The sequence below is a fragment of the Montipora capricornis genome, chromosome 10 (genome assembly GCF_036669925.1).
Source record: "Montipora capricornis isolate CH-2021 chromosome 10, ASM3666992v2, whole genome shotgun sequence".
NCBI lineage: Eukaryota > Metazoa > Cnidaria > Anthozoa > Scleractinia > Acroporidae > Montipora > Montipora capricornis.
In genome coordinates this window covers 29641004-29666003 of record NC_090892.1, presented here as the reverse complement: position 1 = coordinate 29666003, position 25000 = coordinate 29641004, and the positions used below count along the sequence as shown (strand labels likewise).

Here is a 25000-nt window from a genome sequence, read left to right as displayed (position 1 = left end):
TATAATGCACACTTCTCATGACAAGAAAGGGAAGGAAGATCCATTAGTTACCTAGACTTGCACTCTTCATTGAAAGCATTGCAAAAGCAGTTGGAAAGCATGAGGCATTGGAAAAATTGACAACCGCTGGACGTGTTGAAGAAAGCATTGGTGAAAGCGTTGAAGGTGTTGGAAAAGCTGTTGGTAACCCACTGGAAAAGTGCTAGAATTAACCAGTTCAACAGGTAAGCAACAGTGTATGTTTTGATGCGAGAGTTCACAGATGCTTGCCCACAGGGGGCCTTTAAGTGGCTTTCTCATGGGTTGTACTGTACAGTTGTTACATAATTGGGGGGCTCACATCAAGTTTCTGTTGGCACTTCTGAACAATGAGATGTCAAGTAATGTAGTCACGTTGCTCCTACATGCCTAAATGTCTTAAGTTACGGACAGTGGTGATAGAATAACGATTCCTGGCTGATGATCACCTGTACAATTTTATGTTGCTTGTTCCATGGCTTTTACAAACACTTGGTGTATGGTGTATGTAGATTTTAATACCATTTTAAACTTACTGATTCAGCTTCTATAAAGCCAGAATGCATCAGCCTTTTGCAGTAGTTTTAACACACAGTTATATATTTGTCTGACTCTGCCTACATGCATAGCTCCAAGGTACATCAACTGAATTATTCAACCAATCAGTCATTGTGAAAAGGTTGTGAGGTGGTTTCAAAACTAACAGCCAAGTATAACCTGTCTAATATAATAATCACTTTAGATGTAGATTACCAAGGAAAACCTGCTTACTGTTAATCTTAATGAGATGAGATTGACTTATCATAGCTCGTCATTTTTTTCTCAATGGTAGCTTTGTTTGTAATAGGGTCTACTTTCACAATTATCTGAATAAAATCCCTTTTGAACCTCCTACATTCCTTGATCAAGGGCATGATAAATTTGGAATTTTGTTTCCCTTGACATGGTTGGGTGAAGTTTCACTTGAATAGCTTCCTTGACCCTTGCGGTGAAACACTATGGACCCAAATCAATAAAGTTCACTTCTTACTAAAGCTGAATGTTTCCTGTGCTATACACATGCTGTAAAATGGAGTTGTTTCCCGTGTACTATAGTTTGGGAGTGGCCAAATGGGCGAGATGAAAATTATTTCTGAAACGGTCTGTTTAGAGCTTGTTGGTCTTGCCTTAGTGGCATTCTGAGAAAAAGAGAATTGGTAACTTTCGAAGCAAGAGCAAACGACAAAAAGTTAATAAATTTTCTACTTGCAAATAACTATTGGATTGGTCACAAGACAATGAGCTTTGTCAGACAGACACTCATTCAAAATTAATTAACGACTCACTGATGCTACCCAATCTTTAAAAACCATTTTTACCTTAGTATCTCCAAGGGTCTCAACATGCTGAGTCACCACTTCATTGAACTTTTGAACTCTGCCCTAAATAAAAACAGGAAATAATCAAAACATCAGCATAAAGGTTGACTTCATCATTATAACAATGAAGGAGCTATGGCAGTTTGGAAAGTCTGAGAGAGGCGACAGGGAGCCAAAGTAAAGCAAATGTTGAGGCTTTCACATGACACGAAAACAGCAACTTCACCTTTATAACCTTTGTAAGGCATTCACAGGAGCCATACTTCAAATAATTTCTCATGTAGCTAAGTCGGCTTTCATCTTCTACCAACAGTCGTGAAAGTCTTTTTTTCACTCTAATGTGACGCTTCCAATATTTGTGTGACTTAATCTCTATGTCCTTGAAAATAAGGGTCAACAATGAAAACATGTGAAAACATCTCACTTCTTAATTGAACAACAAATAACCAAAGGTAAAATAATTGCCCAATTAAATTATGAATGAATCTATCTATCACTGACTTGGATATACAAGGAAAAATTCTGAGTGCTTAAAACAATAGCCACATTAGGTCACGAAGTTTTCAACGTTGTTAATGTTCATGTGAAAACATGCTGAAAAACAAATGTATTTAGAATAAATTCAACACATGTTCTATCAACGATCCAAAGGCGTTTTCTTTAAGTTTCCTTTACACAACTACATTTAAACCAATAAACTTCACGAAAACATTTTGACTTGCATCTGTTCTTAGTGAGGTGTAAACTAAATGCTATACAAAAACAATGCAGTAAACAACGAAAACAAAAATCGCATTTCACTAAGCCTGTTTAAAAATAAACACACATTACAGTTTCCTAAATTTAACCTTCTAAAAATGTTGATTGACAACAATGATCTCTTATATCAATGTTCACACAAACCATGAGGTTTTGAGAGTATTTCGACTATTCTCAGTATATCAGTCCAAGGTGAGCTCTTACCTCCTCTATGGACGGGAAAAGAGAGTTCAAAAGACTAGATGCTTTGGCATGGTTGAAATCCATTACTTCAGACATAGTGGAAATAAATGCCTTTTGAGAAATAATACAAAAATTAATAGCTACAACAAACAGACTTCAACAATAATAACTCACACTGTGAAAACAAAGCAACAAAACAGAATGAAAAAGGACAATCAACTCTCAATGTTTAACTTGATCCAGCTCAATTAACAGATGTCCCACAAAGGGTGTATACTTAATGGAAAGGAATGTTCAAAAGGTAAAACTCAGATTCAACTTGGGGAGAGAAGTTCAAATCATTCCATTTGATGGGTAGAGGACACACCATACTGATAACCTTCAAAGGTATACAAGAGAAGAATCGAGATGTGATGATCATGCAGAATCAACTGCATCCTTCAGACAAACAGCTACTGATGGCAGGGCAGTAAGGGGCCTTTAAGCCATTACTTAAGGTGGCTGGAACCAGTTTCACCGCTTCCAAGAGACTTCTCATTAAGAGGGTTATCACTACTATACTGTATCACGAAACAGCAATGTTATGGTATCATATGAAACACGAATTATTGCTTAACAAAATATGTCCATTATTGTGACGTAATATGTTACCATGGCAACATGAAAGCTCTCGAAAAACACCCCCCACATTTTTTTTCTTTACCTTATTTCTAGTTCTTTACTTGCTTATATCTCAAAAACGAACTTGGTGACCCTCATTTTTATTGTAGAATAGTAATTAGCAATCTGAGAAAGAACTATCCGCAGTTTTAAAATATCACCATAACATTGCTGTTATGTGATACAGTGTTATAGGGACAACCCTTCTAATAAGGTCTTTTGAAAGTAGTGAAACTGGTTCCAGCCACCTTAAGGATGAGCTTAACAACAATTTCTATGATAAGGTGGTGTTTTCTTTTGCTTACTTTTCAATAGCGAACCCCGCTCCCCCTATATCAACGTTTTCGTTTGAAACATACAAGAACGCCTCTCAATTTTGTATATTAATAATGCTTTAAGGCTATTAACAAAGCAAACAAATTATATAGAACTTTGAAATAGTTTTGACCACAAAAATGGAGTTGACAGTTTATATGTGGCTAAATGTAATTTAGGAAAGGTTAACCTCGAAGCAATGCTGGTCAACAGTTTCCCCAGCTATACTAGGGGTCGCCCGATACCTCTCACAGGGGCATCTTGTGACTTATATACGCAGTTGCTGGCTTGCAGTTCTTCGCAAAGTGTTTTTCCAATAGCTTGCTGTTTGCGTGCCAGTTTGTGCTTTGCTTTTTGCTTGCTTGCTGTTTCTGCTTGTACAATGACTGCTCGTCGAACCAACAATAGGGAATTTAAGATTTAAGACTACGGTTAACAGCTACGGTTGGACGAGTACACAGGATCTGGGTTAATCTTTTTTCACCTGCGTAAAAGTTATGGGATGGTGTTTTCCTTACCGTCGTGTTTCACTACGGTAAGTTTTTACAGCTTTTCTTGCTGTAGTCAAAGATCTACGACGTGTGAGTTCAAAGGTGAGAATTTCGTATGTTACTCAAAGAAATACCAAATTTCTTTTTCTTTTCGATTTATTTTCTGAGTTTTCCAGTAAGGTTCGTTTGTTTCTTAAAGAAGTGACACTGATTTCTTTTTTTTTTCGTTTTATTTTCAGAGTTTATGAAGCGGTGTGGGAGTGAAAGCATGGATATCCACGGTGGAAGTTCGTAAGTAAACCAATAGCTTTGAAGTAGATCGCTACATGAAATAGGTTGAAATTTTCGAATGTTTTTAATTGTTTATTTGCTTATTGTTAAAAATTATTTTGGCTTTTTTGACAGGGTCACTACGTCAGCGGCCGCTGCGAGAAACAACAAGTAAGCTTGTTAAGTTTAAATAATATCTGTTTAAACCATATGTGTCTAGCTAACCTCATCTTCGGCACTCAGTTTTAAACTAGGATCTTAAACAGTCATAACATGTTAACCTATGATTTTAAATCATTTGCATTTTAGTGGAACTTTTCGCTGGACAAGCGATAAAGATTATACTTTGCTGAAAGAAGCAGGAAACTAGCAGGGCAAAAATGGAAAGAGGTGGCAGACAATTTAAACTGTTTACAAGCGTTCAAAGATTCACCCAGAGATCAGAGGAGCGTTAGGGAACACTTTCAAAAGAGAAGGAGAAGGACAAGCGAGGCTCTACAATTTCTTCAAGTCAGATCTGAAAAAGAGGAAGAAGCTAGGAAAGAAGAAATAAGTTTTAAAAAGGAGATGGCTGAAAAGGAATCAGAAGCCAGGAGGGAGGACATTGCCCATAAACGAGAGATGGCTTCCCTTGAAGCAAAGCGCCAGGATCTTATACAGCAACAGTTACAAATGAAGCAGCAACAGATGCAGCAAATGCAAACATTAATGCTTGCAGTTGTATGTAAACTAAACCAAAATGATAAGTAGCTTTGTTCATGCTGTGCACTTGCTGGATTTTCATTAGTGAACATTGAAATAACAAGTTTAAGAACAGTGAAAATTAGTAATACAAAAACCTTTTTTTTCAAACATGGGTTTGTTGTTTGTAAAGTGTCTTTACATTAAAATTGTGTATAAGTAATTGAAGCAGCGAGTCTCAATTCCCCCAAAATCTGCCTCATCAAAGTTCTCTGGTACATATTAGGATACTTATATGTCATTTCTATGCCAAATATTGCAACAGTGAGGGGGGTTCTACCTCAAAAAAGTTAGAAGTTGTATTTCCATACAAACATGTAAGGATGTTCCTGAAAAGAACACTTATAATGTATTGTTTACCTACTGCACTCATCCCAAGTTTGAGATTTTTTTATAATCTATGAATTTAAAGCTTTCAGCTATATCGCTAAAAAGCCATTCTACGGATACCCTAACTTCAGTCATGGCTTTAATAAACGCCCTCATCTGTGGGGTCAGTGGGTTGTCACGGTAAGGACCAATCAAATGTGGTCGGAGAGGATAGGCAGGATCTCCATAAATGTAAAGAAAATCTCCAGTAGGTGTTACTGCCCTTCTTTGTAAGATGTTGAGAAGCCCTGATTCTTTAAGCATCCCAGCATCATGACGCAGTCCTTCAACGGGTCCATATAAGTTAGCAACTAAACCACTGGGGATCACAACTGCCTGAAACTTTATGGCGTGCACACGTTTGTGACCATTCATTTCATTTCATTTATTTCATTTCATTTATTTATTTCCCCATTTACTTAGAGAATTACAAGGTCTAAAAAGCTCACTACATGAAATAAATGGAGAAGGGCAACGATATAGGTAAACTAGTTAGATGCCCTTTAAATTAAGTTACATTTTATTTTAAGATAAAAGATAATTACAATAAGCGAAAGGAAAGGAGGAACACATAGTTAAGGGGTGCAGTAGTTAGTACTGAGCAAAATAATTCTGAAAGAGATATCTTTTAAATAGATGTTTATTTGACAAACTACGAATGAATAGAGGAATATCGTTCCAATAATAACATCCAATAATTGTCGCGCAGAATTTCCTTATATTTGTTCTAAAGGAACTGGGATTTAGATACTGTAAAGATGTGCTTCGAGTAGTATAATTATGTTGCTCAGATACAAAAGATAGAGTAAGATTTGATGGTTTGTTATTTACGATAAGATCATAAAATAGTTGACAAGTTTTTAACTTCACAATATCAGGAAATTTAATTAGGCCAAGATTAACATAATGGGGAGTAATATGCTCACGAATTGGTACCTCATTGATGATTCTTAAAGCTTTGTTTTGCAGCTTTACCACTTGAGATATGGCAGCTTCGTAGTTATTACCCCACAATACGCAGCCATAAGTTAAATAAGGATATATAAGTGCATAATAGATACTTGTTAAAGATTTGTTGGGTACATGACGTTTTAATTTTGCAATAATATTTATGCTTTTACTGATTTTACTACTAATATAATCAATATGATGGTGCCATGATAGGGAACAATCAATAATTAATCCTAAGTAGTTAACACTGTGAGACTGTTCAAGATACTGATCCGCTAGTTTAAGAGGGGTGTATAAATTATAATTAAGTTTTTGCCGTGGTTGGAATACTATATATTTTGTCTTAGTTAAATTTAAAGTTAGCTTATTTGAGCATAGCCAGTCATAAATAGCGGGTAATTCAGAGTTTATTAGGTGTAGCAATGCATCGAGATCCCTACCAGTCGCAGTCAAGGAGGTATCATCGGCAAATAGTCTTAAGGATAAATAATTAGTTGCATTTACTATATCATTTATGTAAACTAAGAAAAGAAAAGGACCCAAGATCGACCCTTGTGGCACTCCTGAATTTACGGAAAGAAGACTAGACTCAGCTCCATTAACATACACTCTTTGCTTCCTTTTGATTAAATAGGACCTAAACCATTGGTTTTCAACATCTCTTATTCCATAAAAATTTAGTTTAGACAACAGAATCGAGTGATTGACTGTATCGAAAGCTTTACTTAGATCTAAAAATAGGGATACAGCATAACATCCTTCATCAAGGGCTAATGTTATCTCGTCTATTAAATCTACTAAACAGTCAGTTGTAGTGTTGTCAGATCTAAAACCGTATTGGTTAGGTATCAAGATATTTTCAATAGTAAGATAGAACGTTAATTGATTAAGAATGCATCTCTCAAATATTTTACTTAGAGCTGGAAGAACTGAGATAGGCCGGTAGTTATTACACAAAAGACGAGATCCTTGTTTGAAAATCGGGATGACTTTGGCAATTTTTAAACTGTCAGGAAAGATACCTTGTTCAAGTGTCAAGTTTATAATATATGTCAATGGTTTAAATATTTCCAGCGAACCGGAAGATAACAGCAAAGGGTGGACCTTATCAACCCCAATTGATTTCCTAGTATCAATATTTTCTAGCAATAAGAACACTTCAACTTCATTGACTTTATTAAAGTGAAACTTACCCTTTTTTCTCTTCATGTAATGCGAGAAACGGCGATTTGTAGTGGGAAGTTTTGATGCAAGCTCAGTTGGAATGTTACGAAAATACGTATTGATAGCATTTGATATCGTAACTGGTTGCTGTAGATTTTTATTACCAACTTGTAAATTATCAATGTGAGAAGATGGACGCTTTTTATTAATTATTAGGTTAACGTTATCCCACATTTTCTTAGTATTACGAGAGTCTTTAAAAACCCGAGCATAATATAATGAGCGAGAAAGTTTGTTAATTGCCACAATTTTATTACGGTAAATTTTATATTGATTATAATAACTAATGCAACGGGTTGTCAACCATTTTTTATACAAATAATTTCTAAGTTTGATTGATTTCCGCAGACCTCCGGTTATCCAAGGTTTATTAGTCTTGCCTTTAATTTTGATCGATTTGAGTGGTGCATGTCGATTACTAATCTTATTAAAGGAATGTAGGAATCTGGTCAAACTTTCATTCGCATCATTACACTTAAATACAGGCGACCAGTCTTCGCACCTCAGTGCATCACAGAAAGCATTTTTATCAAACTTTTTAAAATCTCTAATTTCAATTATATCGGGAAAGGGGCTTAGTGTGGGATCATAAGAAAAAGTAAAAACAGGCAAATGGTCGGCTATCTCGACTGCAATGCTACTGCTCGAACTTGAAGATACGAAATTGGAGTGTATATGATCTATGCAACTTATTGTTGTCTCGGTACTACGTGTAGCTTCAAATATCAAGGGATTAAAGCCTTCAGAATGAATCAGATTGAGGTATTCTTTTGCAATCGCGCTTCTAACAAGTGTGTTAATATTAATATCACCTAAAATTAGGCACTTTCGCTTAGACAAAAAAATGGCATGTAGAACATGTTCAAATTGCTCGAGAAATTCACGTTGAGATCTGCCAGGAGGATTATAAATAACGCCAATTAACAAGTCATTTGTCAATACAATCCATCTTTAAATCATTTCTCAGAGAATAATCAAAGCTCGATTTTAAGTATAATGCAACCCCGCCCCCAGTTGAAAACAAGTGATTGTCCATTAGCATGTTATAACCCTGAATATCAAAACAGTCTGTATCAACTTGAGGCGCAATCCACGTTTCTGAGCAAGCAATTAGATCGAACTGAATGGATATGGTATCTAAAAAACTACATAGCTCATTATAATGTTTGTTTAAGCTTCTAATGTTTAGATGGAGAGCCGACAGTTGCGGTCGGACTACACTAGAAAGTTCATTTAACTCCTCAACAGTGTATATACCATGATCATTAAAAGACTGTATGTTCAAATCTGGGTCATTCGCATCACTATTCATCAGTCAATCTGAAATTAATCTATAAGTTTTGTGGCTCAAGCTTGGAAATAACTACAAATTTCAACAAACCTGACCATAAAATAAGCATCTAGGTATTTCCATATATAGCTCCATCTATGTAAAGTTTCCCTCGATGAAATCTCGGTTTTTTTCCACTTTCAAAAGCTACTTTCATCACATCCTTAAGCTTTTTCTTCTTTTCTCTGTCCTCCCAAATTAGATCTTCAGTCACCCAAACACCATCTTGGAGATCACGCTTCTTTTGAAGGACTCTCAACCTTTCCGGACGATAAAGAAACTTGCATATTATCGTTCTAGGTTTATTGTCACTTCGGGGACCAATTCGATGAGCATTTTCTATTACTGGTTCGATATTAAGCTGATTAGATAAGATGTCACGGATTTTTTGGCGACAGTCCTCGCTAGGAGATTCAGCAACATTATTGCAACGAAGATTGTATTCTCGCGAATACCTCTCAAGGGACAGGAGTCGTTCATACAGGTCTTCAATTTGCTTCGCATAATTGTTGACAGTGCATTCAACTTCATCTACTTTACATCTTGCATCGTGGAGCTCGCCCTTGAGTCCCTCTAGGCTTTCATTAAGAGTGTTAAACTTTTTGGATATCGCGTCCAAGGCTACTTCATTCCCCCGAACTTTATCTTGTAGCTTCGAGATATCTTGCATAATCCTGCTTTGACCACTGCACAAGTTTGTCAGCGATTCACAAACAAACGCTTCAAAATCCTCCTCTAATGCTTCACCAGACTGCTTCGATTTTCCTCGCTTATTTGACGACATAGTAACACAAAATCACAACATACTATTACGTAGATATAAAAAGAAAAAAGTACACGAAAAATTGATCTTTCCTCTTTTATCTTAGAGCTTCAAATCTTGCAGCCATCTTGTTCGACGACCACTGACCACTGTACACTGTACACATTGTACACCACATGCTGGTTATCACCAGGTCTTGAAATTTGATGTACAGTTCCGTCCACAAATCCAAAACAATTTTCTAGAGGACTCCCTTTTCTTGATATAGGGCTAGTTAATCGGTGAGAATGGTTTTCATAAATCCAGTTGAGGACTGTATTACTAATCATGCAAAGCTCCGGCACTGGATGGCCAAAACGGTGGATTAGATCATGGTAACGGCAAGGGTAGGCTAGTCGCTTTAAGAGTCAACATAGTCCTTCTTCACCTGATTTTGAAAGAAACATTTATTTCATTGCTGTCAAATTTGCTTTAGTTTTGACAGTTAGTGCATTTAGTAAGACTTGTTCATTGATCTCACTTATGAAAACAAAATGAGACAAGTGAATTTATGGACAGCTTTACCTGTTCCTTGAGGGCATCGCAAATATTCTGGGACCTGTAAAGCGTTAACCAATAAAGGGATATCTCCCTTGCCTACTCTAAATTCAGCTCTAGCTTCACTGCTGTCAAAGTTATCGAGGCTGAAAGGCTCGTATTCCCAGTGAAGAAACTCTTCTTCAGTGATCACTCCATCAGAAAAAGCGCAAACTAAGGCTTCACGAAGTTCATGAAATGACATTTTTCACATGATGGCCGTCGATAAGTGATTCAACCGTAGCAGCTTGCTTGCTTACAATCTTAAATCTCTTTTTTTTGCGCCAAATGGTTTGTACTCGATCCAATCCACCATCGACAAGAACCAGACCTCTCCTGCTCGTCCAACCGTAGTCATTCAACCGTAGTGCTCAATCTTAAATTCCCTAATAGTTTGGCTGCTAGTTTGGATGGCGAGAGCTCGTCATCAGATACCCTTCTGCACGCCGAGTCGACTGGTCCTTCATCGTTTGCTTCTGCGGCAATCTCGGCGTCATAAACATCTTCAACAGTTTCCGCTCCAGTTGTTGCTGCTAGTGTCTATGATCCCACTCTAATCACTGTAATTGTCCATGCCGTGAAGGCCTCGTTAGCGGCAGAAAAAGGCCCTGGCTCTAGCTCCAGCAATTTGCCTGGAAATTCAGTTAGTGTGAAGCTACAAGCAGCTTCTAGGGATGTTCCCATTCCATCGCCCAGCCTGTCGCAGCAAACGGCAACCTTTTTAGCTTCTGGAGTTGCCCTTCTGCACCCTGCTAGCAGAGCCTTTCTTTTGCTTGCTCGATTTTGGCGTTCTCGAGAAACTCTCTGCATGAATCGAGTAAGATCTTTATGTGAGCATGTTGCCAGGATGCAGTCTCGAACCCAAGCCTAATATGCCAGATCTCGCCGCCATCCAGCCGGTTGTAGTTGGCCCCGGTTTTTTACCAATTCCGGCGAAAACAGTTAGCCAAATTGTTGCCGGAAAGTACGTGGATTTGGGGGATTTGCTTTCAGTCAACATTGTTCCGACTGAGCCAAAGTCGCAAGCATTCCTGGACGGGAAGTAAAATGTCTTTGCCAAGTGCTAAAAAGCAATGCCAACGCATCAAGGACATTGTGACCTGGTCCGAAGCCTTTGCAATTTTCACGCTGATTCTGACGTCATATTTTTCCCCAACGCCGGAAAGATTTAACTTCTTACAAGCTTTTCATCCTGCGCACATACCACCACTAATATTTCAGATCTCGCCGCCATCTTGGTTTTTCATGGTACAGCGGGCTCAATTATAACCATTGGTTTTATCACTAAATTGACACTTGCACTGGAAAAACCGATTTGACGAGTAAAAAACAAGATTGACTAGTCAGAAGTTTGGGCTGTGGCGGCTTCAAAGAGTTGACATGATTTGGGCAGAGCCTCCTTTTCTCCTTCTCTTCCCCTCCTCAGTAAAGAAAAAGATAAAAGGAGGCTCTGCTTGCAGAGTGCCCTTCCGGAGCAACAGGCAACATCTTCACCTTCAGCCATGCAAGGTAGGTCTAATTTTACTGTGCAATCCTTTGTTGCCACTTTTGCAACCCCGCACTCACCGATTTCAAGCACGTTGATCACGGCGGGCACTTCTGTCCCAGTGCCACTCAGCAACAGCACTTTGGCTGCAAACCTGCCATCGGGACCACTACTCCAACAGCCGGTTGTAGTTGGCCCTGGTTTTTTACCAATTCCAGCGAAAACAGTCAGCCAAATTGTTGCCAGAAAGTACGTGGATTTGGGGGATTTGCTTTCAGTCAACATTGTTCCGACTGAGCCAGAGTCGCAAGCATTCCTGGACGGGCAGTAAATGTTTTTGCCAAGTGCTAAAAAGCAACGCCAACGCATCAAGGACATTGTGACCTGGTCCGAAGCCTTTGCATTTTTCACGCTGATTCTGACGTTGTATTTTTCCCCAACGCCGGAAAGATTTAACTTCTTACAATCTTTTCATCCTGCGCACATACCACCAGTTCAGTGGTCGTGTTGGCTGGCATACGATCAGCCCTTCCGCCAGCACGCTGCGGTGATGAAGCTCATGGACTGGTCGACCACGAACGTTCAACTTTACAATTTTCATGCTGCTGGGACCTCTGTGCATTCTGGGTCTGGTGGTTCCTTGAGCCAGCTACCTGAACCATCTGGAGCTGACTCCTCTCAGGTCATTTTCCGGTCGTGGAACAGGGGCTGCTGTTCGGCACAATTTGCTTTGTGTCGGTTTGCCTATCTCTGCAGCACCTGTGCGGGTTTCCCCTGTGCGTCAGAATGCTTATGTTGTTTTTACAAAACGTCTTTACATGATCGCAACACAGATCTGCTTCTCCCTCCTCCGTGCCCTTGTCCACCTTGAAAACCAGAAGCATTGCATTATTGAGAAGACTCCCCCCCCCCCCCTCCCCATTCAATGTTGCCAGTTTGTACCTAAATGTCACAGGAACGACGGCACAACATTGTTTGGGGGGAAGGGAGATGAATTGGACTACCTAAGAAGGCTAAAAGATAGAACCAATGCATCATAGGGAGTAGAAATGGTTAATATGTGAACAATATTGTCACTGATTGTCCGAACTATAATATCGCACATTTCTTGACAAGAAATTACATTTCCAACTCAGTTGTAACATGAAAGTGACTACACCATTAGTACTTTTTATTAATTTATTTAGGGTCTGGGCCTCACACACCACCCGCTAATTAGGGTTGATTATGTCATTTTCTGGTGACGTTACAATCGACTGGTTGGGTTTCCAAACTGTTTTTTTTTTTTTTTTTGGTTTCCAAACTGTTCACAACATGGTTGATCATGGCAAAATCCCGGATCAAACTCGTGCACTAGTGTGCATTGCACAAAAGTACGAAAGACTGAAACAATCTGAAATTATGGAAAAGTTTAAACTGTCTCATTCCACTGTTTATAGAATTGTAAACGGGCCAAAAATGAGGAGAACTTTTGAAGTGCAACAGAAAGGGAGAGGCCCCAGTCGTCCAAGAAAGTTAAGCAAACGCCAGGAACGTGTCCTTTTGCGCTGCATAACCAATTTGAGGAAGGAAGATGGTAATTTTACGGTGAAGCGACTTATGGAAAGGGCGGATTTGAATATTTCACAGGTTTCTTGAAGAACAGTGCAACGCTCCCTTCACTTGAATGGCTATCGGTACTTAAACAGTCAAAAGAAGGGTGTTCTACTAAACACAGACTTTAAAAAGCATCTACAATTTGCGAAAAAATGAAGACAGAGTTCCACGACAATGTTTGGACAGAAGATATTGCGTTCTACCTTGGAGTAAGTTTTATACACAAGTACAATCCTTTAGATCAAGCCCGCGCTCCCAGAGGGAAGATCTGGCGCAACCCTCAAGAGGGATTAGCTCCTTGTTGTACAGGAAAAGGATTGCACTGCGGATCAGGAGGGCGTTTAGTGAAATGTTTCGTGGCAATAAGCTATGGGAAAGGCACTATTCTATGTGAAAAATATGACTCTCTTAAAGGGAACTACTTTAGCACACTGATTGAAAGGGAGTTTGAGAGAATGTTTGAAGGATCTCAGAAGGGTTCAAAGCTATTTATTCAAGATGGCGATCCCAGTCAGAACAGTGCACTCCCTCGTGCTGCCTGGAGAAGAACAGGTGCAAAGCTCATGGCTATACCACCAAGAAGCCCGGATTTAAATCCGATTCAGAACATTTTCCATATCGTAAAAAGGATGCTACAACAAGATGCTATAAAAAAGAACGTCACCTTCGAAACCTATGACGAGTTTCCAGCACGTGTTATGACAACATTCAAAAACCTCGATCAAAATTTCATTGATAATACCATCGCGTCAATGAACAACAGAATTGACACAATAATCTGGAATAAAGGTTCACATACAAAACATTGATGCAACTAATCTTTCATGAAAATGGAAAAAAACTTGTAGAAAAATACCTTTGACATTAAATACTGTGACATCGCTATGTTTGGCGTTACAATTTTGTGTGACATGTACACAATCGCTTGATCTACAATGATCTCTTTTATTTCATCTTTTTCCTCTTCCATATTTTCACTAAAATGCCCACTTAGAATGCACAAGATATCAATATCGTTTCTCTAAGATTCAAAATGCATTGAAAGAGTTGAAAAAAGTGGTAGAATCAACAATCAGCCACAGTTAACCACAACTATAAACAAGATACTACTTGTAGTATCATTTTACACTTATGGTTAACCGTGGTTAACCATGAGGAATCTATAACGGTTATTGAAACTATTCTTCTTCACCCAAAATTAAAGTGGCAAAGCATTTGCCACAGGCTGGCAGTTCTTTTTGTTTTTCTCTCGGAATTTGCGCATGAAAGTGGAATATTTTCCAGCGCACATTCATCATTTATGTCTCTTTCTCGTCCAACAAACTGTTCTTTACAAAGACAATGGTATTCTTTCCTGTCGCAAAAATTGGTGTATCTCCAGTGAAAACAATGTCTTTTGCATAATGCGACTTATGGGCTGGTAAGTGCACCAGCTGGCCCTCTGGAAGAAGCAAAAAATCATGGCAATGTATTACAGACGAGGACCATCGGAAGTCATTTAAGAAAAGTACCTCTGCCTTCTCTGCTCCAACCCAAGCGAAACTGGTCCAATCTGGGTTTTAAAATGTGTTATCAATGACATTCAGTGGGTTGAGAAGAAATGTTTTCCCACAATTAGCTGCACCTACGATCATTATGTTTCTACATTTCCCGTGACCCTTCTCCAAAAGTTCGTAAACTTGCCCAGCAAAATAGCCTTCTTCTACTCTATTACACTGCAACACTTCGCATGCACAACTTAGCCATTGACCATTACAACTGTTCACGCATTCTCCTACTGCCAGATCTGGATGACCCACGCTTTGTGACGTATTGCCATGCACTGTAATAGTTGGAGTGAATAGTCGAAAAGGAACAGAAATGCCACATTTGAGGAGTGCTTTTCCAGGCAACACCACCACTGAACAACCTTTGCGGGTGTATCGTTACATGAAAACAATACCGCGTCTGCAAATGATTTCCTACTTGGGAATCTAACTTCATCCGTTTGGCTGTAGGTTATCAAATACACTTGCCTTTCTAAAATCTCCTTGTTGCTTTCTTCTGATGATAACTCATCAGTGTCATAACCATTCAGCATTTCCATGTTTTTCAGATCTTTCGAATAGGACGCTGAAATTTGTTTACTAGACAACTGCAAGATAATGAGGTGACTCGCAGCGTCAAATATTTGAGTGGCTCAAATTACTGACTGCATGTTCGTCGTCCCTAACTTATTTGGACTAAGAAAAAAATGTTTCTCTATAATGACGGAAATAAATAAATGTAACCCAATACTAAGGCATAAACTGTTCTTTTCCTCCAAATAACGCAGTAGGTAAGGTTTGCTGCGTTAAATGAACGACTAATGGCAATGCCACAAAAAATCTGTTTCAGACAATCAGCGACAAAATTGACACATTGTGTGTGAAAAGTGCATTTTAAGTGCAAAATACAACTATCCTTTGAATCATGCTCTAAATTATTGAGAAGACTCCCCCCCACCCTCCCCATTCAATGTTGCCAGTTTGTACCTAAATGTCACAGGAATGACGGCACAACATTGTTTGGGGGAAAGGGGGATGAATTGGACTACTTAAGGAGGCAAAAGATAGAACCAATGCGTCATAGGGGGTAGAAATGGTTGTGTCAACAATTTTGTCGCTGATTGTAGGTCAGGCCATATTTGCTGCAATAAAGTTGTCAAGTTGTTTGAGTTTGCGGTTTGTTGTCCAAAAGTTCTCTCATTGGTATGGGAGAACTCATTCATTCGTGGATGCCCCGTGGCTGGTGCAGCAAGCGGGAATTGGAGTCCCTTATTGGCCACTTGCACCATGCCACTAAGGTAGTTTGGCCAGGGAGAGGCTTTCTCCGTCAGTTTATTGATTTACTGTGCTGCTTTCGTAACAAGGACCATCCTGTTCGGATTAACCAGGAATTTCGTCTTGACCTTCAGTGGTGGCAGCAGTTTCTGCAAACGGCGACAAAATTATTGAGACAGTTGCCAACAGAGCACACTGGCAACGACACATTCATTGTTTGCAAAGAAAACTTGTCCAAAAAGTATGTTTCCGGGATACCCCCCACCCTAATCAATGTTGTACCACTGTCAAGAAGGCTCGTAGAAAACAGGAAAAACACAACATTGTCCTGGGGGTGCGGGGGAGGGGGCCATTTCCGCACCGAGCTTGAAATCGACTCTAAAGGATAAGAGTGTCTCAACAATTTTGACGCCGATTGTCTGTATGAAAAAACTTTGTATGAAGTGTAATGACGACTTCTGATAAGCGTTTTTTGCATTAATATATAAATTAAACACATTTCAATAGCATCTTTACGCGTTGTCATGTCATATAGGAATCAGAACATATATAAATGGCCAAAATGTGGATGTCGAACGTCCAGCGAAGTTAAGTTCATGCCACAAACCCTTATTATTGAGAGAAAGGACATCGTACTAAATAATGACAATTTCAAGACGATTTGTGCAGTGTTTTGGATTTGACATACCTTGAAATAAAGTGGTACTTTCGGAACATTGCATGACGTTTATCATTCCCTTTTGAAATTCACCATACATAATTCCATTTCAACTTGTTACAAGGAATATGACCCATAAAAAAGAGGGAAATATAAATAGCAAAGACAGTTGATAACTCCTGGGACAAAAAAAGAACAGCAAACAGTGCCGTACTCTGATTTTAGGAACACCGCGGAGGAGTGGCCACGAGTAACCACGAGTAACCATAATTGACAAGTAGAATGATTACATTATCTTTTTATAATAATCTTGTGGTTACTCGTGATTACTCGTGGTAAATGAGAAAATATTGTTTCTTTACTCCCAAAAACATTCATTTCCCACCAAAACCAGCTCTGCAAAGCATCTGCGACAAGGTGGAAAGTCTTTTTGCACTGACGTAACAATTTGAGCGTGGAAAGTAAATGTGTTCCCCGGCTGTATTAACAGCCACCATGTCTGTTTCACGTTCATCTGTAACACCAATTCGACCAACAAAATCCGCTTCTTCTGATGAATTGGAGTTAGAGGCATAACCCTTTAACAAATCCATACTTTAACTCTACTGACAAATAGCGTATAAAAGAAGGCAAATGTGAACAGGTCCTTTGCACTTACGTCACAATCTTCGCTTCCCACAGGACAACGTATTCTTCACACTCGAAAACGAGAATAATAAACTATCCACAATTTTTTAGACCTGTAAAAAGTCTTTCACTCATGTGGTCATATTGACGGTCAGACTGGACTATAGGTGCCCTTATAAAGGGTATAAAGGAAGTTTTCTGAAACAGACAATCGGTGACAAAATTAGGTGAGACAGTTGCCAACAGAGCACACTGGCAACTACACATTCATTGTTTGCAAAGAAAACTTGTCCAAAAAGTATGTTTCCGGGATACCCCTCCCTCCAACACCCTAATCAATGTTGTACCGCTGTCGACAAGGCTCGTAGAAAACCTTAAAAACACAACATTGTCCCGGGGGTGCGGGGAAGGGCGCCATTTGCGCACCGAGCTTGAAATCGACTCTAAAGGAAAAGGCCAGGCAATCTATCGCATACCAAGAACTCTTTCCTGCGGTGATTGCTGCTCACCTTTGGGGATCTTTGGGGATCACAAAAATGGAGTTGACTGTTTATTTCCACCTTACAGCAGCTTTTGAGAGCTGTGAGCCCTTAACTGTAAGAAAGAAAGAGGAATGGACGTATGCTGATCATTCAAAATGCTTGACTTCAATTGATCAATCAGCAAGAGAACTATATAAATAGTGTTATTTTACATAAACCTTAATCAGTGGTCTTTAGAGAATGCGGATTTTTCTTACTCCAAAAAAATTCGCTCCAATGACAAAATGCTGTTTTTCTCACAGGCAAATTCAGGTCACATGCAAAGTAACCAAAGAAAAGGCATGTGCATTATGCTGACACTGAAAATACCCAGTATTCACAAATCACTTTCATAAAAATGGCTTCAAAAGATAATAGACAAATTGAGGATTTCTTTATTCAACAGCATCAACAGGAAGTCGATCCCCCTTCCCAATGTGATAGTACATTGGCTCAAAAGGAAGTATGTGACACGACAAACCTCCTCATAGTGCTCACAACAAACACAATTCAACTTCTTTACCCAGATCATCAATGCAACCCTCACCACATATTTTGCGACCTATCCTGATATTGCAGAGCTAAGCTATGGTGATCTGCAAAAAGATGAAATCTCAACAAAGCTAAAGGAAGAAAAATGGTGCAGCTTAAACAACTTTAAGTTTCCCTCAAGATGAATAAGAGAAAAACAGCGAGAGTTAAACCACGTATGGCTTACAAATAACAAATTTCTCACATATTCCAATGCTGCAATTATTGTGTATTATTTGAAAGCAAAAGAAGTGGCAATTACCAATCAGGTACATGTATCTTTAGCTCTCCTAAAGGCGGTTCAGACTGCACAAGGGAGATAATTTTCTTCATGACATTACTGGTAGGCATTATGATATTTACTGCCACCTTTCAACACAAATAAATGACACTGTCGAGAAATATAGTCAGATCCTCAAATTGTACAATCATTGTTCTACTGTGTGGGCAACACAACATAGCTCTCACAGGATACAGAAACAATAGCAGCTTCCTCGTTTTGCTCAACTTTCAGACAAAAACAGATCCAGTTCTAGCCACTCACCTTCCAGGCACGGAGAAAAAAGCAAAATATACCTATCCAACAATCCAAAACGAGACAATATAACTTTGCCCCAAACCAAATCCATGGTTCACTAGCTAATAATTGTAATGCACCCCCCTACTATGCTTTTCTGGCAGATGAGGCAACAGATTGTGACACAATGGAGAAACTTTCTATTTGTGTTTGTTTTGTACACAGGCAAGAGGACAGCAAGAAAGTGCAGGTACAGGAGGAGTTTGTAGGGTTTTTACAGACTGAGAGTACCACTGGTCAGGTGCTGGCTGAGAGGTTTCTAGAGAACCAGCAGGGCTAGGTCCTGGATGTTGACCGCAAGCACACACTGGGCCATGTTGGGGCGGCACACATGGGAGAGAATCACAGAGGTGTCCAAGCAATTATCAGGCATCACATACCTGACACGGTTTATGTCCACTGTAAGGCTCACTCTTTGAACTTGGCAATTGGTCATGCCTGTAAGGTGCCCTTGGTGAGAAACATAACCCTGCAGGAAGTAGCTTTTACGTTTCATTACTCGGCAAAGAGACTGTTGGCATTTAGTAAGTGCTTGTCTCAAGATGTGGGAGTAAGGGTTGAGATGAAAGGGCACACCAAGTTGCAAAACCTGTGTGTGACATGATGGGCAAGTAGCGGTGATTTCCAGTGGTTGTACAGGCATTAAAGAGAACCTTGCAAAAGATGGAGACACTAAGGTAAGAGGATATGTGAAACACCCTGCAGTTCAAATTTATGATTGCCCTATGTGCAACAGAGCATGCACTGTCAAATCATACTATCCCCCATGCCCCAAGGTCAATCTATGATGCAGCCAAGGAGTCAAAGGTAGTCATTTATGTATTAGGGGAGAGAAACGACCAATTGGTTTGAATCATGCCTAGGTCTTGTTAATGTCTGCTTGAAGGATTTCATTAGAGTATAGTTCAGCTTTCTAAGGAGGATACTGTGGGAGACTGGTTATGAGGACACTGACCTCTAATCGGGTACTGTAAGGACTTGCGTATAAGCCGCACCTTTTTGCTTAGGTTTTGAGCCAAAAATCACAGGTGCGGCTTATACACGAGACCATTGCTTTCAGAGGGAGTAAACCGGCTTGCAGGGGTCACAAATTGAACTGAAAACCTTCAGTATCTAAAGATTAAACATACAGTATTGAAACCTGTTGTTGATCACTGCTTTCTGGAGAAGTGGTGGCTCCTAAAGGAGCCGTTTGCTTGCATCTTCAGGTTCTAAACCCGGATGTAGTTCTTTTAAGCATTTCATTTGCAATTTGTTTGAGCAGTCTAACTCTAACTGACATGGAATCTCCCCCTCACTATACTACTTTCATGGCGTGTTTGTCCATGCGGTTGTTGAATTCTCATTTAGCAACAAGTTTTTCTCTGATCGATGGCTTCCAACGTCTTGCTAAACATGATATTCACGCACAGCTGATGCAGAAGTGACCTTTTCCATGTCCAGACTTTCCTTGTTAAATGCCTGTGTGGTTACCAAGCATCGTTATCGTTTTCATTTCAACTCTGGGTTTAGCAATGAAGACAACTGTTGTCAGTCACACACACCTGTGAAATCATGTGGCAGCATTGCATTTGGAAACCCGCATTTTTCTGGTGGGAAATCATATTAGTGACAAGCCAAGGGATAAAGAGCAGGAATGAGCACGGGAGAAGAGGCCACAAAATTTGAGAAATTTAAGCGAAGAAAGCCCTGAGAGAAGCCGAAAAAGGAGAAGAACAGCAAATTGCCACAAAGAAAAGCTCAGAGAAATAGAGCGAGAGACAAGATGCTTATTTACCATGGTTAGCTTTCAGGTAACGTTTTCCTTCTTAATGCATGCCTCGCTGCCTCACATATTTTGTAAAACTCACTAAAAAATGAAGAAGGCCTGAAAAAGTTTGAATGTCGCCATTCAAGCTAACAGCAGACATCATTGGCTAGTTTTCTTGTCATTGCTGGTTGAGGTACCATGGTTAACGGCACCGCAAAGGTGACCCCCAATTTTCAGTTTACCATGGTAAACCCAACTCTGGTAAGTTGCCCTGACATCAGCAGCAAGAACAAAGTTGACTTGACCCCAGATAATAATCTAGTTACCAAAAAAAAGAGGTGGGTACATCTCTTGTTCATCTAAACAATGCTTGCTTTGTTGACAGTTTGTCATCTTTTTGGACAAACCCAGTAATTACAATACATTTGTGGATTCATATTTTATAAACATGAAATATATTTTCCCGCTCATTGGTGCATGTGTTTGAGCGAACATGGATTTCAACAGCGCAAATTGTTCATCCTTTACAAGTTTTAGGTAAGTGTGGATTTACTTTATTCTTAGCCATTCAGTACACATGAAAATTCTCTTCAAAATAGTCTTAAGGCTTTGTGGGTTGAAGGTAATTTTTGCATGGGATGTTCCTGGCATGGTACAACAGTTGATCTATTTTGTTTTGCTTTTATATTCCAAACCCTGAAAAGTAATATAAGAAGAAAAATTTATATCCTATGTCGAAGTGACTAAAACATGCAATCCAAAAAGAGCAAAGATAAACCCATTTCGTAAGTGTAGTCTTTAGCAAATAAATAGTAAAAAGCCCGCAAAAACCTTTTTGAACGTCTACGAAGGGAAGTACAGGGAAAATGGACATGTGAATTACTTTAGTGCAAGCTACGCAAATCTTACATTTTAATGATTTGGTTTTTCGCTCTGTTTTCGTAGAACGTCAGCACCTCGTGCCCTGAGCAGTTCGTTTCCATTTGTTATCCCTCCACCTGATGATTCGCACCTCCACTAGGCCCAATGCTTTTTGATGTGTATTGGGATACAATCCCTGGGAGGTTTCACTAACAAGAATTGCCTGGTGGTGCGAACAAACAGGCTTTTTCATCCCAAACAAGCTCAGGCCCTGAGACGCCAGGTCAAACAGAGTTGTCACGCAAAACTACAATATCCACGCAAAAGAACACGTTGGAGTGAGGGAGAAGTTAAAATCCTCGTAACAGTATACCACCAGGAATACGAGCGCAAAGATCGCGGAAGAAGCCAAGATGTTATGTGGGAGAAAACCGCAAAACGCATGAACAGTGAAAGCACCTAAATGAATTCCTTTGCAGGGAAGAAGGATGCAAAGCAATGTCGTGACAAAATTACAAACCTTAATAAAAAGTATAAAAATGTTTAAGACAAAAGTAAGGCTACCGGGGAAGAAAGCGAAGAAATCAAAGGATTCCTGGAGTTTGCGGATTTAGACGAGATATGGGGTACTCGGGACACAGTGACAAAAAAGTACGTAGTAGAGGCAGGCACCAATGACCAACCTATTGATGCAGGTGACACCAGTACCATCTCGAGTGAACTGTATTCGCAGAGTCCGTCCAGTGACCTAAGTCTACAGACCAGTCAAAGTGATGACAACGACTCAACCTTCGATGCGCCCCTTTCTGCTTGCGTAACTCAGAATCGCAAGCGGGCTCTACATGAAGAGGAGGCAACAACTCCTCCACAGAAAACACCTAGCAGAGCAAAGCGTCCTTGCAATTCGTTATCCAGTAAGGCGTCATCGTCCAAATCACCCTCCCCGCCACCACCAACACCCGCAAAAGGCAAAAAAGGAAAGAAAGCCAAACAACGCAAGTATGTTGCTGATGAGGAAGAAGATGCCTACTAAGAATTTTTAAAAGTGGAGACTGAGAATGCTAAGAGGAGGGAAGAAGAACGAGACCAGCTATTCTCATATTTGAAGAAATCAGATGAGCAGACTAGTGCAATTAGGGAATTAGGCGAGGTCCTCAAGGCAGGAAATTCCTCCAAAACCTGACCTAGCTTTTTCATTTTTTACTGAATTCGCTGGAGTTTAAATGCCAACTGCAGCTGTGATATTTAGCTGGAATTCAATTTGAACTGCACAGTGGTGTTAGTATTTTTACAGTTAGGCGTGTAATCTATTTTATATCTAATTTTTTAAAACGTTTGGTTATGTACGCATGTACCAAAGAAACTTATGTGCATGCCAAGTCGCAAAGCGATATAATTGGTATGTTCATACACAGCTTAATAACGTTTTGTTTTAGTGGAGCTATAAATCCACTCCGATATCTTACTAAAAATGAATATGTTCTATACTGATATTTAGCATTCCATTCAATTGTTAGCTAAAAAGTCTGTAAGGGCTTGGTGAGTAAGTCTTCCTTGTGCATTGGGGGGATGAGCACCACCATCGTCATCGTCATCGTCATCATCATCGCTGTCGAAATCATCATCAAATTCATCCGATCTTAACGCACAGATGTTATGTAAGATGCAGCAAGCTAGTATAGTAGCAGGACTTTCCTTGTACTTTCCTCAAGGACCTTCAGTAGGCACCTCCATCTGCACTTTAGTTTGCCAAAAGCTTGTTCTACCACTACACGGCTCTTATTCATTGCTTTATCAAATCGTCTGATCATGTGTCATGGTAGCAGATTGAGGGTATGGGCCAATGAGCCAGGGCAATAGTGGATAACAAAAATTTGGTTTATCAACGGAGTTGATAGTGTAAATTGACCACCGTACAGAGATTCTAAAAGCTGACGTTTCGAGCGTTAGCCCTTCGTCAGAGCGAATCCTCATATTTCACTCTGACGAAGGGCTAACGCTCGAAACGTCAGCTTTTAGAATCTCTGTACGGTGGTCAATTTACATTATCAACTCCGTTGATAAACCAAATTTTTGTATACTACTTCCCCACCGACGCAGCACCACAGTTTCTTTAGAAACTACCCCTTCATTCAATAGTGGATAAGCTGAGTCACCAAAAATAAGGGGTCTTACTGGAACACCTTCCATAATTTTTTCCGGCTCCGTTAATATTTCGTCATTTGTTGCCTTTCTATATAGGGAGCTTAATCTCAATACTCTAACATCATCCATGCTGCCTGGCCAACCAGTGCTAACGTCAATAAACATACCAGTTCCAGCCACCGTACCTTGGAGGTTTATAGAATACTTCTCTTTTCTATTAAATTTGTCCTCGTGACAAGATGTTGGAGCTTCGATTTCCACATGTGAGCCGTCTAAAGCACCAACAACATTTGGTAAACCAGCAATACTTTTCATTCTTCTAATTGCTAAGTTCAACTCCTCTTCACCTGATGGAAATTCAATAAAATCGTCTTTCTTCTGAATACATGCACTTGAAAGTTCGTCACATATCTTTATAACCGTCGATTTTCCTATCCCAAAGGTAATCCCAGTCGTCCGGTATGAGTTTCCACATCCATATCGCCAAAGAGCTATTGCAGCTCTTTTATGGCCGGGAATACCTTTTCTTAGACACACGTCTTCTTTCTGTAAGTCCCTTTCAACGAGCTGGCAAATGAAGTAGAATGTTTCCTGTGTTACCCTGAAATGGTCTTTCCAAAGGGCTCGAAGGAGCCGGTTATTATACATTTCCTCAAACCATCCCTGTGGTCGAGGGTAAATCCAGACTTGCCTGCGCGCTCTTCTTTCTCTGTGTCCTTGCCATCTACGGTTAATTAACAAAACCGCTGCACTTTCTTGGGTCCCAAGATCTAAATAGTTGTACATGTTTGTAAGAAGGAAGCGAATTATACACGCTTGTGCAAGCAGCAGAATTAAAAGCAAAATGGGAACAATTGAAAATACAACTCTCTCTTGTTGATCCATAATTTGATTACACGCCAAGTCACAGTTCAGTAACTTACAGCCGATATGAACTCGCGGCAAGTCAACATTTTAGTGTACTGACGTCACGTATAAGTTTACTGATCATGTGAAAGAGTGCACATGGAAAGCGTCAAATCTATATTTTATGACTTTGACAGCTTTACTAAGGTAAATAGGTGGTTGTGCAATTTACCATGGTAAAGACTCTAGTGTGACCTCAACCACTGTCTATTTCGTCAGACACGTTATACCCAAACTCTCGACACAATATACATTTATATTGGATTGCAGTACATTTATCTGTGATGAATGCACTTGTAAGCAATGTTTGGGACAGTTTAGGTTCTTTTTGGCCAGAAAACACTCAGAAAAGTGGTTTGATAAGCTCAAACCTGTTATTTTCAGCAAAATCTCCAACAGCGATTGAGTCATAACAATCCTTTGTCCTATTTGTCACGAGGTTTTGTGGCTTGCTTACTATGGCGACTGTCCACATTACATTAATACCTTTCAATTTATAGGCTTTTTGTGTGAAACGAATGTCCAGTCGTGAA

At 39.6% G+C, this 25000-nt stretch overlaps 1 protein-coding gene across 3 annotated transcripts in view; it reads right to left on the bottom strand.

The window, feature by feature from the left end:
- LOC138018535 (uncharacterized) overlaps nucleotides 1–25000 on the bottom strand; it is a 71346-nt gene that overhangs the window by 24002 nt on the left and 22344 nt on the right. For 2 of the 3 annotated variants that reach the window (XM_068865198.1, XM_068865200.1), the window contains exons 3-5: nucleotides 2340–2429; nucleotides 1603–1755; nucleotides 1377–1439 (exon numbers count right to left, since the gene is read on the bottom strand). In XM_068865198.1, coding sequence (XP_068721299.1) covers nucleotides 1377–1439; nucleotides 1603–1755; nucleotides 2340–2429 — 306 coding nt within the window. The remainder of the gene's footprint in view (nucleotides 1–1376; nucleotides 1440–1602; nucleotides 1756–2339; nucleotides 2430–25000) is intronic. The other variant, XM_068865199.1, reaches the window with a different exon arrangement.